This window comes from Mustela nigripes, chromosome 12 (genome assembly GCF_022355385.1).
Source record: "Mustela nigripes isolate SB6536 chromosome 12, MUSNIG.SB6536, whole genome shotgun sequence".
NCBI lineage: Eukaryota > Metazoa > Chordata > Mammalia > Carnivora > Mustelidae > Mustela > Mustela nigripes.
The window spans coordinates 90645715-90664189 of NC_081568.1; the positions used below are offsets into that span (position 1 = coordinate 90645715).

The 18475-nt window shown below is 41.1% G+C and overlaps 1 protein-coding gene and 1 long non-coding RNA gene across 5 annotated transcripts in view; one reads left to right on the plus strand and one right to left on the minus strand.

Annotated features, from left to right (window-relative positions):
• Window positions 1-10350: 10350 nt before the first annotated feature.
• Window positions 10351-11906, minus strand: LOC132028673 (uncharacterized). Its single transcript, XR_009407496.1, has 2 exons — window positions 11245-11906; window positions 10351-11148 (listed from the first exon to the last, which is right to left on the minus strand). It is a non-coding gene; the product is annotated as an uncharacterized LOC132028673 (long non-coding RNA).
• Window positions 11907-11910: 4 nt separating this feature from the next.
• Window positions 11911-18475, plus strand: part of KIF2A (kinesin family member 2A) — a 76822-nt gene continuing 70257 nt past the window's right edge. For 2 of the 4 annotated variants that reach the window (XM_059417940.1, XM_059417941.1), the window contains exon 1: window positions 11911-12237. In XM_059417940.1, the coding sequence (XP_059273923.1) occupies window positions 12174-12237 (64 nt within the window). In that variant the 5' untranslated portion in view covers window positions 11911-12173. The remainder of the gene's footprint in view (window positions 12238-18475) is intronic. The other 2 variants (XM_059417942.1, XM_059417943.1) reach the window with 1 other exon arrangement.

Here is an 18475-nt window from a genome sequence, read left to right on the forward strand (position 1 = left end):
GAAGATAGAACCACCCGGCTAAGCTGCTTCTAAATTCTTGTTGCATAGAAACTGTGTGAGATAATAGATATTCGTTGTTGCTTAAAGCTGCTAAAGTTTGGAGTAATTTGTTATGCAGGATCAGATAATTAATACCATAGCCAGTCATTTGGAATGACATAATTGGTCCAAGGATGGACAACTAACCCAGGTTAGGCTAATGACTAATTTCCCCCCAAATTTTTGATAACTGTTACAGAAAACATGCAGTTTCTCTCTGATGGATGAATAAAACTTAAATGTTGTAAGTGACTATGTTTCTACCAGGTGAAGAAAACCAGTCTTAAAAAGCATGAAGTTGACAAAGAGAGGGACAGAATGGCAGGGAGAAAACCATGATCATATTAAGTTCTTTGTTCCAACTATTCCTGACGCTTACCTGGGTCTTGCCCTTTCTTTGGCTCCAGTATTCTCCAGAATACTACTCCTAATTCTATTATCTTATGGCCTCTGCATAGCTTGGTCATCTCTCACTTATTCTCTTGACCTAATCCCTCACTTCGGTTGCTGTTTACATGTCATCTTACCAATGAGACCACCTTGCCTAAAATAAATTATCCAGTGTGTGGTGACTTTTTAATTTATCAACTTCATAGGTAGAACATTTTCTAGAATTTTCTTTCTTGTATGTGTCCAGGTAGGGTGGACCACAAGGGAGATTCTTTAAAGATTTTGCAGCTGGGCCTACAACTGCTCTTTTGTCCCTTGGATCCTCCTTTAGCTCCTCCAAATTCTGGTCCAAGTGAGTGTGCTTAGCTCTGGGCTGATGAGCCCCAGATTCTGCAGAATACCCTCATCACCAAGGTCAGAGGCAGTAAGAGTGAAGCCAGGTTTTTGTCTGTCCTTGTGGAGTTGCACCTCAAGCTATGGGTTCCAGTCTCCCCTTAATCATCTTTCCTGCTTTACATCCCTTTCCCCCTCCCAGTATTAGCAGACCCAGAGACAACAGTTTCACAGGGATTGCTTAATTAGCTCCTGCTATTGTGGCACTGGGAGGTGGGGGACATAAACATTAAGTGGAAAAGAGACTGAAAGAGGTCCTTAGTATACAGGGGCCAAGGTGCTTCTGACAAGTACTAAGAGAAAACCTCACTCACAGTCTACAAGGCAGAGGGCATCACCTTGGCAGATTCCAGCCACAGAGGACAGGACCAGACAGAGCCAAAGAAAGTCCAGTTACATCTTCCCTTCTAGTGATCTCTAACCCAGTGGACTAAAAGAGAGAGAGGAGGAAGAGTGAAAGAGCTGACTCTGAGGGTCCTTGAACTCTGGGTCAAGCCTTAGATGGTGGAAAAATAAGGATGTGATTAGAGTTTTAAGTGGACTCAACTGACTTTTTAATAAACAAAGGGTCCAAAAAGTTGTGGGATCTTCCTGACACATCATGAAGAACCTACCTACTAAGGAAGAGCTGATATAGCATAGCTGAGGCCAGAGAGGGAGAAAAAGAAAATTTAATGTTTGTACTCCATCAAGTTTATCCTATTCAATAAATTGGTGATTTTCAGGTTGATGGTCCTCATATTCCCAATGAGTTATGAGACCTACCAGTAAAGGCAAGACTACATTGTAATTCAGTATAAGAGAAGAGGACTAAGAACCCAGACAGAACCTTAAAGGGAAAAAAAGCCAGTAAAGAAGACTGAACAATCAGAATAGGCAAGACAAGAAACGGCTTTGAGAAGGAATCAGTTCCATGGTAATTTATGCTGCATAAACTTGAGTGATCCTAAGCCCTACCAGCCTATAGATGCAAAGCTGATCACATTAATTTCCTAACTTCACAGGCTCTACCTCTGATTTGTGTAATTGCTTGTCACCCTTCTCCTCTGAAGGCTTTTCTATAAGCTCTTCAAGAGAACATTGTTTTGGGCGCCTGGGTGGCTCAGCTGGTTAAGCCACTGGCTTTGGCTCAGCTCATGATCCTGAAATCCTGGGACTGAGTCCTGCATCAGGCTCCCTGCTCAGCAGAGGATCTGCTTCTCCCTTTCATGCCCACTCTCTCTCATTCCCTCTCTCTCAAATAAATAAATAAATAAAATCTTTTTAAAAAGAGAGAGAATATTGTTTCTTTACTATCTCTCAACTCTCCCATACTTCATAGTACAAAATCCTGAATGAGCTAAAAGAACTACATATTATTTATTGTTGTGTGGGGTGAAGCCATGTTGTCTTCCCTACAAAAGTGGGGAATATGATAGTAATAGACTACTAATTGTACATCTGTATCCTTTTGTTTATTTGCTATCCCAGGCCACCAAACATAAAATAAAATATGAAAAACAATAACCTAGTTTTCTTTGGAGCTAGGTATGGCAATGTGATGAGATTCTAGCAATACGCTATGACCGAAGTAGTGCATGTATCTACTAGGATATTCCCTTTTTCTTCTTTCCTGTCTTCCAGCTGGTTGGAATGCTGAGATCATGCTGAAGCAGCCCTCATGGAGCACAGATGACCTTGTGAATGAGGAGGCCCCAGGAATTGATCCTGAGACATACCTCCCAGGGAGTCCTTTAATGAAGGCTGCTGGGAATGATGTCATTAGACAGGCCACTGCTCTTCTAGCTCTCAGCTGAAGACAACCACCTTGTTCAAGTTCACAGCCATCCCAGGGTGGCCCACATTCAGTGACAGATCACTGTGGGAGTATCAAAGCCTGGCCATCTTGGTTTAACTCTGGACAACTCTGAGGGATCCACCACAGCTATCATTGGGCCTGGATCATAGCTTGATCCCCTTTGCTCTCTCCTACTCCTCCTCACGCCAGTCAGACAGGTCTTTGTGTGGCTGATCCCTAAGGCTGCAGGGCCCTTTGCCTACATAGTCTCAGAGCTGAAATTTTTTCCTGCCCTTCTCATTTTTGTTCATAACTCACTACCTCAATGAGCCTTGCCCTCCCTACCCTACTGGACTATCTACCCCACCAACACTCCTGATCCTTGTCATCCTGTTTCCTTCCTTTCTCTCTTTCTTTCTTTCTTTCTTTCTTTCTTTCTTTCTTTCTTTCTTTCTTTCTTTCTCTTTCGTTCTTTCTTTCTTTCTTTCTTTCTTTCTCTTTCGTTCTTTCTTTCTGTCTTTCTTTCTTTCTGTATGCTTATCATTCTCTAATACACTATATCACTTACTTATCTATTTATGTATTTATCGTGGGTTTTTTTTTTTCCTCTCTCTCCATCAGTAGGATGTAAGGTCACAATAACATGAGGACAGGGGTCTTGGTTTTGTGCACTGATACATCCCACACACCTGCAGTAAAGCCTGGCACATAGCAGGCATTCGGTAAATATTTGTTGAATGGGTGAATAATTCTTAAGGAGAATTTTACAGATATTCAGTCTTCAGGACCCTCAATTCCAAACACAGAATTGAAAGAATTCTATGGCAGCAGGTTGACTTAATTGTTCCATTTCCTATATCGTCCAATATGAAGTTGGCCATGCATTTTTTTAAAAGATTTTATTTATTTATTTGATAGATCACAAGTAGGCAGAGAGGCAGGCAGAGAGAGAAGGAGGGAAGCAGGCTACCTGCTGAGCAAAGAGCCTGATGCGGGGCTCGATCCCAGGACCCTGAGATCATGACATGAGCTTAAGGCAGAGGCTTAACCCACTGAGCCACCCAGGCACCCCTGGCCATGCATTTTTATGGAGCACTGTAAGTCACTCCTTTTATACATTACATTCATTAGAATCTCCCTCCACCTCACGCACATCTCTAAATATTATGATGTCTATTTCACAGGTAAGGCCTGTGATTTCTGTTCCAAAGAGATGTCTATTGTAAAGAGTGACTTTCCTTAGAAGAGAAAACTTAGAAAAAACAAACCTGAAATTCTCAAGTGTGGTGATCCAGGACAGCTTGCTGGGTCACATGGTAGGGTATGGTTACTTCTAACAGGAACTGTCTGTTCTCAAGTACAATTCATCACAACTGAGTTGTTGGAAACATTGTTTTGCTTCATATTACCAGCTTCTGAAAGAAGTCAGTATTTGTGAGGTTTCAGGAAGTTTCCTTTGAAGTCAGCACTCCAGTAAAAACATGAACTAGATCTACTGAGCACCCAGGGAGTCAGCCTGAGGATTTATTCCTGTATTCTCAGGGGCTTTCTTCTCCTGGTCAAGTTCCTGCTTTTTCACCATTTGTCTTAGGAGTTAGTAAAGGTTATTTAAATGTGACTCATGAGTAAACAAGAATAATGATTCTACCAAAATCTTGTCATCTGAGGTTGTATTCTTGAATATATTTCTCTAAATTATCAGTTATTTTTTCATTCTTTGACTTCAATTTTGCCTGGTTCTTTCTCAAACTATATTTTCTAGTGACACCAACATAGACTACTTCCTACTCTGTGTAATTGTACACCAGAAAAAATTCTAACCTCTAGTAATGACAGTCTTCTCCATTCTTAAGAATCAGAAAATTGCCATATCACTGTCCTTTATTCTGCATGTTTCATATGTAATCAGTTTCCATTCTTGATGTTTCTTGATCTACTGATCTACTTGATCATACTAGATCTACCATTTATCTATTATACTAGATGTACTGAATCACAATCTCGGAAACAGGACCCTAGACTCTACCTAACAATCAACCACATGAATTTTGTGTGTGATACAATTTGAGGATTACGAAATGATTGTGGTATTAACAGGGGCTCCTCTCAGGCCAAGGAACTTAGAGGGTTTAGGTGGGCTCACCCTTTAATTTCACTTTGTATCTTTTTTTAAATTGCATTATCTTAGTCACCATATAGTACGTCATTAGTTTTTGATATAGTGTTCCAAGATGTATTATTTACGTATAACATTTGCTATTAAAAACAATTTTATGAGCATTTGTTACATATGTAATAATAATCTATATCTACTGGAGATTTTTGAGGTTTAGAAGACTGACATTAAATATTGGTTTTCTGGGTCATATCAATGAGGAAATACATTACCAATTTAGTTCATTCAGGAGGAAAAGAGACTATCAAATCAAAGGCTATAAAGTTGACAATATATAATGCAGTTATCAAACTTTCCCTTCCTTTATTCAACAAATATTTGGTGAACATCTGTGTCGTAGGTGCTGTTCTATGTGCCAAGGATATAGTGAAGAACATTAGATAAACTTACTAGCCTCAAGGAGATTACTTGAGAGTGGGGTGGGAGCAGACATTTAGAGGAGTTTGCTCACAACAAAAAAGTTTTACAAAGATGTTCACAATGAGAATTTTATATTGGTAAAATATCAAAGACAACCCAACAATACAATGAATGTGTAAGCAGAAAATGATTTAGAAATATAGGGAGTATTATATAGTTATTAAAAATCATAAGTGGTTTAAAACACAATAGTCATATGAAATTAATCAAGCCAAAAAATCTTTTTTTTTTCCAAAAAATCTTTTAATGAAAGCTAAATCTATGATGTAAAAATGTCTTTAATGTATTTCCACAATTGGAAATGTATTTACTCTGTTCGAGCTATGCTCCATTAACAGTATATAACATGCATTTTCTATTTAAACAAGGAATTCAAATAGCCATCAAAATTAATTATGTATATTAACAAAGATTAGGAAAATAAGGCATGTTTGGGGGCTAATTACTTATTGGCTACTTTGCCTTCTGTAAAGTTGCTTAAATTATTACCAAAAATCAAGTACTATTTTTTAACAATAAGAAATATTTTGAGGCACCTGGGTGGCTCAGTCAGTTAGTTGAGTGTCTGCCTTCATCGTGGGTCATGATCCCAGGGTCCTGGAATTGAGTCCCACATCAGGTTCACTGCTTAGCGGGGAGCCTGCTTCTCCCCCTGCCTGCCACTCCCCTTCCTTGTGCTCTCTCTCTCTCTCTCCAATAAATAAATAGAAATCTTTAAAAATTTTTTAAAAAAGGAAATATTTTAATGAGACTCATTCTTTCTAGCTGTACTTGATTTGGCCTGAATACATTGAGAAAACTAATACTGCTCATAGTTTTTTAAAATATGGAATGAGGACCCGTAGCACACCATTAATCATTTTGGTTTATGTCACCAGTGATCTGTGATATATAAGAGTTTGTTAAGCTCCTGAATTAACAACTATTATAAGGATATATAAATGAATTTGGGGGGAGGTAGGGAGGAGCAGAGGGAGAGAGAGGAAGAGAATCTTAAGCAGGCTCTTAAGCAGGGGGCTGCGTCTTACAACCCTGAAAGGATGACCTGAGCCAAATCAAGAACTGGCCACTTACTCAGCTGAGCCATCTGGGGAACCCAGGATATATAAATGATTTTTAAATCTGGGTATATTACTGCAAATGGTGAAAAGACTACTTCCTGTTATTTGGTGTAAGGGAAACCCTGATACTTTCTATGTTTGAGAGGAATTAGTCATGTAAATGAAAATTAAAGCAAACATTACAATAATAAGTATAAAGTTTAGGAATGTCTCAATATAGATAATAACTGAATGTGACACCATATTATTTGATATTTCTATATAGATCTAAGTCCAATATGGACCTTAAAAGGTTTTATACATTAGCTTTCTACCAACAGCTTACCATTAACCCATTTCAATATACTATCAGAAAGTATAAATGAAAGAATTATAATGAAGAAGGTGGACTAGAAAAATAATCAAAGTCTATTTAGTACATAGTCTTTACGTGGCCAATGTGCAGAAAATATTGAATTATGGGAATTCAGGTATAATCAACAGATCTTAGCCAGTTGTACATCGAGATTTTAATCAGTTGTACTTATAGCTCAGAACCGACTTCTTAAAAAGTGGGCCATATTAAGTTCTCCCTCTGGAGATTTTAAACCATTGGGCCTGGAATAGAATTTTTTACTCTTGTATTTGTTCAAAATCTTTCTTAGGTCCTTCTGATGATCACGACTAGGGGAAAATCACCCAGGTAGGACAGTCATAGATTAAATTGGGAGGAGAAAGCATAAAGGGACACTTTCACTGCACCATGCCACATGGGAAGGAAGCTGAGGCAGGAATGGGCAAGGTGTTGTAGGGAAGAAAGTAGGTAGACTGTTTTTCAGAGTTCAAGGCAAATAAAGATAGTGATGTCCACTGAATGAGGTAATTGAAAGGTAATTGTTCACTTTAAGAAATACAGTTCCATAGAGGAGTGAATCCAGATTTAGGGCTTAGGAAATGAATGAGTGATGGGGAATGAAGGCAGTAAGTATTTACAGCTCTCGTTTTGAGAATTTGGCAGGGGACGGAAAGTGAAAAATAGAATGGAATTTAAATAGGAACTGAAGGATCAAGAGATTTTTTTTCCCCTGAAGAGAAAATTGCCTGAACATGTTTGTAGGCAATGGAGAGAAACCCAGTGGAGAAGAAAAGAGTGGATATTTAGAGCAGGTAAAATTGGGATTTGTACCTCCAGGCATTTTAAATATATTTGTATAAGCACTAAAATTAATTACAGTGAAGTTACACAAGTTTAACTTGAATTTAAATCTGAGTAAATTAAGGGGAAAGGAGAATCACCATCAAAAGTTCTTAAAAAAAAATCTGTAAGAAAGTTCTGGGCCAAAGTGGACAATAGTAAAATCAAAGACAGTCTCTGCTAACCCTGTTTTCTCCATTTGAGCCTAGATCCACAAACTGGAAGTAACAGAATAGATGCAAATACTAAATGGAAGAGTTCTAGTTATAAGATGTAGACAGATCCAGATAATCTTAAGCGAAAACTGGAGCCATGTTGTACCTCTAGTTTTCCACCAGAGGAGCAGATTACTGGTTACGGGGAGTGCTGGCTGCTGCCTCCAAACTCACCAGTTTAACAGCCTTTTCGGTGGAATAATCTCTTAAGGTTTGTGTACTACAGACCCAAGCACAGATTTTTTTTTTTTTTAATTTGTTGCTTTCAGGGTGCCTGGGTGGCTCAGCGGGTTAAAGCCTCTGCCTTCGGCTCAGGTCATGATCCCAGGGTCCTGGGATCGAGCCCCGCATTGTGCTCTCTGCTCAGTAGGGATCCTGCTTCCCCCTCTCTCTCTGCCTGCCTCTCTGCCTACTTGTGATCTCTTGTCTGTCAAATAAATAAATAAAATCTTAAAAAAAAATTTGTTGCTTTCTATATTTCATGAAAACTTTTAAATTTTATTAACATAAAACATATTATTTGCTTCAGGGGTACAGGTCTATGAATCATCAGTCTTACACAATTCACAGCACTCACCATAGCACATACCCTCCCCAATGTCCATCACCCAGCCACCCTATCTCTCCTACCTCCCTCCCCTCCAGCAACCCTCAGTTTGTTTTTCTGAGATTAATAGTCTCTTATGGTTTGTCTCCCTCTGGATCCCATCTTGTTTCATTTTTTCCTTCCCTACCGCCCCCCCCCCAAATTTTTCATATCAGAGAGATCATATGATAATTTTCTTTTTCTGATTGACTTATTTTAAAGCACAGAAATTGTTTTAAAATTTAATTTTTTTCAGTGTTCCAAAATTCATTGTTTATGCACCAGTGCTCCATGTTATACGTGCCCTCCATAATACCCACCACCAGGCTCACCCAAGCTTCCATCCCCCTCCCCTCCCAAACCCTCAGTTTGTTTCTTGGAGTCCACAGTCTCTCATGGTTTGTCTCTTTCTCTAATTTCCCCCAACTCACTTCTCCTCTCCATCTCCCAGTATCCTCTGTGTTACTCGTTATGCTTCACAAGTAAGTGAAACCATATGATAATTGACTCTCTCTGCTTGACTTATTACACTCAGCATAATCTCTTCCAGTCCCGTCCATGTTGATATAAAAGTTGGGTGTTCATCCTTTCTGATGGAGGCATAATACTCCATTGTATATATGGACACATATTCTTTATCCATTTGTCCATTGAAGGGCATCTTGGTTCTTTCCACAGTTTGGCGACTGTGGCCATTGCTGCTATAAACATTGGGGTACAGGTGGCCCTTCTTTTCATTACATCTGTATCTTTGGGGTAAATACCCAGTAAGACAGAACTTTTTAAAAGAAATTCAGGCATAATAAGGAGATGAGCTTGGTTGGTTTAAAATAACAATGATTTTTTTTTTTAAATATTTTATTTATTTATTTGAGAGAGAGAGAGACAGTGAGAGAGAGCATGAGCGAGGAGAAGGTCAGAGGGAGAAGCAGACTCCCCATGCAGCTGGGAGCCCGATGCGGGACTCGATCCCAGGACTCCGGGATCATGACCTGAGCCGAAGGCAGTCGTCCAACCAACTGAGCCACCCAGGCGTCCCAACAATGATTTTTTTTTAAAAGACAGTTTATCAACTCAGGATAGGATAGGTCAATAGCAACCACCCTTACTAGGTTATGACTTGACAGAAATGACCATTGAGCAAGATTATTCTGCCAGTGAAGGTAGGATGGCCTGGAATGGGTAAAAGAATAGAGACAGATCTGTAAAGCTTTGGCTGTCCTGCCAAATGTGAGGTGATGAGGGTCAGAGCCAGTGCCAACTGTGTTTAATTTTATGTCACTGGACATAAAATTCTAATTAATGATTTGAGGTTTATAGTAGAGTACTGGTTTATTTTTTTATAGGATGGTTTTACTTTGTTTTAAAACTTGTTTTATACTTTATAAATATCAAAGCACTGCCATGTTTTATTATTTCATTTGAGCCTCACAAAAACTTTCTGCAGTTGAGAGAACAGAGTTACTTTTCCAGGCTATTCTAAGAGCTGAGAGAGATTCAGAGCAGTTTAACAAGTTAACTTATTGAACAAATGTCAACGTTTAGTGTGTGCCAGTCACTCTTCTAGTTGGGGTTATATATTTTGTTAATGCCTGAGCCAGAGTTAGAATTCTTGATCTAGGATGTCGATGGAAATATGGCCTCATTGCATTTATTTATGACTGTTCTTTAGGAGGGTACGTGCACACAAAGCCCAAGATGCAGATCTTGGTAAATGTGTATGTTGAAATGTACCAAAAAACATAGCCTTTTGGGTATGACCTACAAAGGAAAGATTTTTATATCTGACATGTGGTATGTCTCATACTTTTTTTTATGGAGCACAATCATATACATCTTTTTAAAATACCTTTGTATATGGATTAAAGGTTTAGACTTAATTACATAACCCAGAGGGTACAAGGTATGTGTCACCAACCATGATAAAACATATTTAATGATGCAGTTTTAAATTTAAAAGCTGTACAGCTTGATTTCTTTGCATTCTGTAAAGCATTTTCAAGCACATTAATAGATGCTTTTACACCTCAGTCATAGAGACATCAGAGAATTTCTACTAGGCAGAACCGGAAGAGTTCAATAGAACTCTTAAGAAAATTAAAAAACAAAACAAAACAAAAACAAAAACAACCAAATCTTTATTTGTTCCTATCTTATTTTGAAACAGAGGTCCTTAAGTAAGATTTACAGTAATGTCATTCCTGGAGTAGAAAAGCAGACATTATGGGGCACCTGGGTGGCTCGGTCTGTTGAGCATCTGACTCTTGATTTCAGCTCAGGTCAGGATCTCCTCGGTTGTGAAATGGAGCCCCACATGGGAGCTCCATGCTGGGAATCAAGCCTGCTTAAGATTCTCTCTCTCCCTATGTCCCCCACATTCTCCCTCTCTCTCTAAAACAAACAAACAAAACAAAACAAAAAGATAAAACAGATGTTGTTTCCTAAGTTGTCTACCCAGGGGTTTTTTTGTTTTTTTTTTTTTTTTATTCTTTTAAATGTATTTAAGAAACTTCATTCTTTTGACGGGTATGCCTTCAGTATGTTCAAGATACAGATGGAGTCTGAGTCTTTCAACATTTTTTAGAGTCTGCTTGATTATATTGGACTGAAAATTCTAGGCGTGTGCATGTATGCACATATGCACTTAACACACACATGTATCTAGCTTCCAACTTTTATATTCTAAAACCTTTTTATTTTTAGTTACTATTACAGAGAGATTAACAATGACTAGAGAAAGTAAGGCATGAAAAGTATGTTTCCTCCATAACGGCTGAACATCAGAAGCAAAAGTCACTTTTGTTAGTTTCGCATGGTGCTGTAAGTTTCCATGTTCCTTGCCTACATGGTCTTCCTGCTCTCCCAGGGTGGAAAGTCTTTCTCTTCACGTTGATGTGGTCAGACTAGGCAAGTGACTCTGCAGAAAAGGCACATTCCTTAGTCAACCTTACGCTGTCCCTCAATCATCGTTATTGCCTTTATGGACGATAGCAAATAAAATCTCGAACCCTACCTACAGCAGAGACGACTACACACCAGCTTCGGATGCACCATAAACAGAACAGTCAAGGTGGCTCCAGCACACGGTTTACGTTTGAGTCGCGACGATCCTGCTGTAAGGCAAGGCCAGGAAGAAGAGGAACTTCATTCGGTTTAGGGTGTTTCTTCCCCTTTTCCGTAACTGGATGGGAAACCTTGGGTTACTTGGGTCGGTCACCTCTAAGTGGCAATACTGGTGACACTCTCAGATGAAACACTATGCCCCTGCTGTCAATGGTCGGTCCCTATATTCACGTCGCTCAACCCCATATTCCACACGGAAAGCTCACAACCGAGAAGACCCTTAATCCATTCCGGCCACAGGGACAAATCATGGAAGCCACAGAGACAGGAAGGCACCAGCGCGCGGGTTCCCGCCTCTTCTAGGCCGCGCGCCGAAATCAAACGCGACCCTGGATCTTTCGGGGCGGTGCCACGCGCGTTCTGCTCCCTCCGTCGATCAAGCCGCCGCCAACGCCTACCCGCCCCGCCGCGAAACTGCGCGGGGGGCGCCTCAAGGCAGCGGGGAAAGACTGGCCAACGAGGAAGAGACGCGGGAGGCTCGCTCTGCGCAGGCGCGCGGCGCCCCGCCTCCCCAGCGTCGGCTCCCCGGCGGGCGGCGCGGGCCCTCCCACTCTCCCCCGCGCCGCCTGACGGCCCCGGCCCTCGCCTCACCCCGACGCGCCCCGGCGTGCGCGTCCTCCCGCCGGCCTGCAGGCCCGGGGCCTCCGCCTGCTTCCCCGCCGCTGCTTCTCGCGGCCCCGGCTCGCGTTCACGCTGTCGCCCGGGCCGGCGCGGCCGCGGGCAACCGCTCCCCCTCCCACACCTACCCCGCCCCCTCCCCGCCTTTTCCGCCCTCCCGTCCCCCTCCCTCGGCCCGCCGCCGCTGCTCCAGATGAGGTGATGGCAACGGCCAACTTCGGCAAGATCCAGATCGGGATTTACGTGGAGATCAAGCGGAGCGATGGTGAGCCGCGCCGCCGCCCCTACCGGCCGGGCCCTGCATTCGGGTGTTCCTGGAGGGGACGCGGGGCCGGCCGCCTCATTGATTGCCTCGCCGGGCTGTGGGGGCGGGAAGGCGGCGGCCGCGGCGCTTTTGTGTGTGGCGTGTGTGCGAGTGAGGCCGGCGTGGGGTCCGCCCCGGGTGCCGCTGCAGTGCGGGGGGCGGGGAGGGGCCCGCGGGCCAAGGCCTGGGTGTCGCGGCAGCATCTTTGGGGGGTTCGGGTGGGTGAGGCGGTCGGTCCCGGGACGGGTGTCCCCGCTCATCCCGCGATCTCCATCCTCCCCGGGGACAGTGGGCTTCTCTAGGGAGGACCCAGCCTCGCGTTTCACCCCGGCCTTTTCATTTTCCGGCAGTGTCTACCAGGGGGTGGGGGGTGGGGAGAGCGTGGAGACCAGTGGTTTCAGTATTTAGAGAACCAACTGCCGGCCCGAGGCGGGGGGGAAAAAGGCCAACCCTGAAGCTGGTCAGGCTTCTTCCCCAGTGGGTTCTCGAGCATGCCTTTTTTTTTTTTTTTTTTTTTGCTAGTCCCTTCCTTGGAAGAAGGATGCGGCTCGGCCATGAATATGTGGGGGTGGGGGCAGCGGGAAGAAGTGTTCGATAAGCTTCCCAGAGGTGATGAGACTGAAAGGGAAGGAGAGGGATGAGCCTAGTCAAAGCGATGCATTACCGAGAAGGTGGGGGTGGGCGACCGGATGTTGATATTTTCACACCCTCGAGAGAGAAGTTAAAAGTGAGGTGAACATACCTGCTTAATTCAAAAGAAAAGAAAAAACCTTAAGGCTTGTGTATCTTTCTATAGGGTCCTCTTGGGGAAAATGTTTTATGTCACTAGCTTGGGGTGTGGGGTGAGATGCCAGCCAGGCATGGAAATAATTTATATTGTGAAAGAGAAAATGCGTGGGGAGAAATAAGTACAATTTCTGTCAATTCGAGTATTGGAAGAACTAGAGAATGTAATAGGTGTGTGCGGTGTTCATGACTCCATCTCCCTGACACTCACCTTTATTTATGGCTTATTATCCTCTTGCATGGTGTGTAGTAACGTTGCTATCACATCCACACCCTCCTGGTTTCTAAGCAAGTTTGACCAAGTTCTGTGAAGCTAGATTGACGTACCTGTTATGTGTGTGACATATTGTTAGACCTCATATAGCTAATGATTTTCCCCCCTTATATCTGAGATATAATAACCAGAAGCATCATTACCTTGAATGTGCAAAGATCACTTAGACCGCTTAGAGCTTTAGTAGTTACCAGTAGCACCACTGGGAAAGCAATGTCTCCTTTTCTTGGGTTGGGGTTTCTTTTTATTTTCTCTTCAAATTACTGTCCTTAAACAGTTCTCTTACTGTTATTTCTTTTTTAGGTGAACGAGGGTTCACTGCATTCCAATGAAAGTAGGATTTGCACATTATTTGAAATTTGGGGGTGCAATAAAATGTGTTAGGTTCTTTACATTCTAAACCATTATGATTATAGGTGTTACTACAAAATATATTTAAAAAACAGAATCATAGGGCATTTGAAATCTTTGAATTTTTAAATTTTTTCTAAACATCTTTTTGTTATGACTTGAAATAATTTTGGTTCATTTTAGGGTTCTAGGACAGACACTTATAATAGTCTTTAAGCCTTTGCCTTTACCAGAAATCCAAACATATATATATAGGAGCTTTGTGTTCTTCTATAGGCTAATAGCCTAAAGTCACATTTCAAAAATAGTTTGCCAATGGGGTCATAATGGAAATTGTTACAGCCTTTAGTCATGTACATATTTATGTCCTCAGATGTATGATCGAATTGGTGGAAGGTAAAAGTAGACAACTTGAAGGGAAGGGTCATTTGCATTGGATAGTGGTGTGTCACAGCAGAAAAAGATGTGTAGGAAACTCCCCACGATCTTTTTTTTTTTTTTTTTTCACATTAAAGAAGCTGTTTTGTTTCCTTCCACTTCTATAGCACATCTGTATTGGATAAAACACTAGTGGTTATTGTAACAAAAATACACTTTGTAGTTGGATGAGCACTAATGTAATGCCTGAGACAATGGGAAATCACATGAGTGAAGAAGGGCTGCTGTTAATTGGTCACTTGATGTTCTGCATGCTTTCTAATGGTGATACTTGTCCTTGTTTCAAAGCATGCTTCTCCAATCAGTGATGCTCATACATAAATAAAACATATTCATTCTGAGGGCCAAGAGGTAAACTAAAATGAATTTGTTCTTATCTTTAAGGGCTCTTCTCAAAACGAATCCCAATAAGTCTTCACTAATTACTAAAACCAGATGGATAGTCAGCCTCTGAATTCCCAAGTCATTCTGTATCACTCACGAGGCAGCATATATCCTGAAGTATTAATATTTGCATATATTTCTTTTAATATTGTATTTTCAAACTGCACTGGAGAAGAGCTAGTGTAGAGAATCTAATTGAGGGATGGCAGGCTACACAGATCCACACCAACCACAGTCAAGGTGTTATGGAATTAAAATGCTAATAGCCTCTTCAGTTTCCTGAATTCATCTTTGAATCTCCTCAATGTGCCTAGCAGAGATTCTTGCATATAGTTTTTGAGTGAATCATTCATTATTGGATCTTTGGTTTTCAAACATTTTAAGTTAAGCATTCTGATGGAATATTACTTGGAAGTGAAACCTTTCTGTCTAGGCTATCACCTCCTTACTCTGCTCCACCCCCCTCCACCCCACTCCATTCAGGCCTCTTAGTACAACATCCCCAGAGTTGACTGGAATTGAGTGATCTGCTGAAGCTAATGTGACATTCCTGGCATTCTGACGTTAAAAATGACAGGGGTCAGATGTACTGAAATTGTTCACCACCAGGCGATAACCGGGTATGAAATTAGACTAGTTTCTGGAAATGAGTAGTCATGTATAATTTATTTTTTTGCATGTGGCTCCCTATTACTCTTTTGAGTCACCTCATTTTTGGAATCCAGTGACTCTAAAACCTGCAATCTTACTGTTACGTAGCTAGATAGTCTTTTTTTTTAAAGATTTAATGTGCTTATTTGACAGCGTGTGCAAGCAGGGAAAGCAGGAGGCAGAGGGAGAGGAAGAAGCAGGCTCCCCACTGAACAGGGTGGCTGACATGGGGCTCCATCCCAGGACTCTGGGATCATGACCTGAGCTGATGGCAGAGGCTTAACCAATTGAGCCACCCAATCACCTCATAGCTAGGTATTCTTTATTGGGAAATCTGAAAAGTATTGTAAAACATCTCTTACCTACTTGACACTATCTATAATTATCATTTAGAGACTGGGGGAGGGATGGGAAATGCTTTGAATATTTGGAAGCTGCAACTCTGATTTGTTCTCTGGGGTCTCTTAGTCACAGCATTGATATATGTGATCTGAAGAGAAGGATCAACCAGAAGGATCCTTGAAGTTAATCTAGTTCTCATTTTTATAAATATGGAAACAGAGCCCTAAGTCACCTTAAGGGACTTGTCTACATTCATACAGCTTGTAGTGGAAGCCAGGAACCTGTCTTACATAGTATAGGAACCAGACTATCAAGAACTGTGGCAACAAAGGGAGAATTCTGTTATTTAGGAACCATACACAGCTTTCTACAACCCAATGAGGATGTGTAGTAAATTTCTTCTCAGTCATAGAAGGGCACTAGGGAGCAGTGTTATAGAGCCCACTTGGAATGATCTGGTAAAAAGTGATAATGGTATAATAACTAGACAGTCACAAGGACAAAAATAATACTGTTTCTTAATAAAGTGTTGGTGAAAAGAATGCTTTAATTAGGCATCTGAAGTCATGAACTTAAAGATTTCAAAGGATTTTTTGGGCATCTTGAAGTTTAGAGCAGGCAGTCTTTAGGAAAGATTTTATTTTATTTATTTTTTTTTTTAAAGATTTTTTTTTTTTAATTTATTTGACAGAGAGAGATTACAAGTAGGCAGAGAGGCAGGCAGAGAGAGAGAGGAGGAAGCAGGCTCCCTGCTGAGCAGAGAGCCCGATGTGGGACTCGATCCCAGTACCCTGAGATCACGACCTGAGCCGAAAGCAGCGGCTTAACCCACTGAGCCACCCAGGCGTCCCTAGAAAGATTTTAAATTGCATAATTCTCCCTCTTATTTTGCCATATTCATTCTTCTGACAGTTCATCTTTACATGTCATTAGGTAGACTTTGGAGAATGGACTGTGAATGTAGGTAATAAAAATGAACAGCGTAACAATATAGTTGTTCTTTAGGTACAATTATTGTGGCTCTGTGGAGTGGCCGAAATGGGGAAATTTGTGGATTAATAAATTCCTTTTACATGGTAACTAGTATGATAATGGTTCAATATATATAGTTAGGGCTTCATCGTTTTCTTTAAAATCAGTTAATTAACATAGTGTATTATTAGTTTCAGAGCTAGAGTTTAGTGGTTCATCAGTTGCTTATAGCACCCAGTGTTTATTATATGACATACTCCTTAATGTCCATCACCCTGTTACCCCATCCCCCTACCTCTCTCTGCCGGGCAAACATCAGTTTGTTTCCTGTGATCAAGAGTTTCTTATGGTTTGCCTCCCTCTGATTTCCTCTTATTTTCCCCTCCCTTCTCCTATATTCACCTGTTCTTTCTTGACTTCCACATATGAATGACATCATACGATAGTTATCTTACTCTGATTGACTTATTTCGCTTAGCATAACACCCTCTAGTTCTGTCCACATAGTCGTAGATGGCAAGATTTCATTTTTTTAAAAAAGATTTATTTATTTGACAGACAGAGATCACAAGTAGGCAGAGAGGCAGGCAGAGAGAGAGGTGGAAGTGGGCTCCCCGCTGAGTGGAGAGCCCGAAGCAGGGCTCCATTCCAGGACCCTAGGACCATGAGCTGAGCGGAAGTCAGAGGCTTTAACCCACTGAGCTACCCAGGCACCCCAAGGTTTCTTTTCTTTTTTTCTTTTTTTTTTTTTTTTTAAGACTTTATTTATTTATTTATTTATTTGACAGAGAGAAATCACAAGTAGATGGAGAGGCAGGCAGAGAGAGACAGAGGGAAGCAGGCTCCCCGCTGAGCAGAGAGCCCGATGCGGGACTCGATCCTGAGATCATGACCTGAGCCGAAGGCAGCGGCTTAACCCACTGAGCCACCCAGGCGCCCAAGATTTCATTTTTTTAATGGCTGCATAGTATTTCATTGTGTATATACACCACATCTTCTTTATCAATTCACCTGTGGATGGACATTTGTGCTCTTTCCATAGTTTGGCTATTGTGGACATTGCTGTTATAAACATTGGGGTACATGTGCTCCTTCGAATCACTGTGTTTGTATCCTTTGGATAAATATTTAGTAGTGCAGTTGCTGGGTCATTAGGTAGCTTTATTTTTAACTTTTTGAGGAAGTTCCATACTGTTTTCCAGAGTGGCTGCCCCAGTTTGCATTCCCACCAACAGTGTAAGAGGGTTTCTCTTTCTCTGCATGCATGCCAACATCTTTTGTTTCCTGACTTGTTAATTTTAGCCATTCTGATTGATAAGAGGTGGTATATCTCACTGTGGTTTTGATTTGTATTTCCGTGATGCCAAATGATATTGACCATTTTTTCATGTAGGCCTTCATTGTTTTCAAACAGGCTACTTAATTGGATCCTCAGAAGAAACCTGTGAGGTAATAGTGTAGGAAGGTGATAAATTTATCATTTTATAGGCAAAGAAACTAAGATTGGATTGTTTGTCAAGATCACATGTTAATTATATAAGATCACATAATCTCAATCAAACCCTAGGTTCTTTCACTCCTGGTTTTCTTCTTAAGTGCTGACACATGCTTGTGGATGATGGTATGAAGTTGTATACTTTTTGTACTTTAGTGTTTGGGTTTTTTTTCCTAGATATAAAAGCCCCTATAGTAAAATCTTTTTTTATTGCTTCCAAAGAGGCTCAGAAAACTACAATTGGTAACATTAAATTAAATTTTCCAAATTGGTGAGATCACATTGAATTCTGACATTTTATTAACTATAAGGATGAAGATTCAACAGTTTAAGACTTTAAATCCCTTTTTACCAGTCACTTGTTGCTTCTAGAATTATCATAGAAACCCAGGAATCTATGTTCGTTGCCTAGTCACTTGATTCTTGGGCAAAAATTTTGGATTTCTGGGGAAAGCTTATGTGTCAACTTGTTCTGTATGTCATAATTTTTTAAAATCTAGAAAACA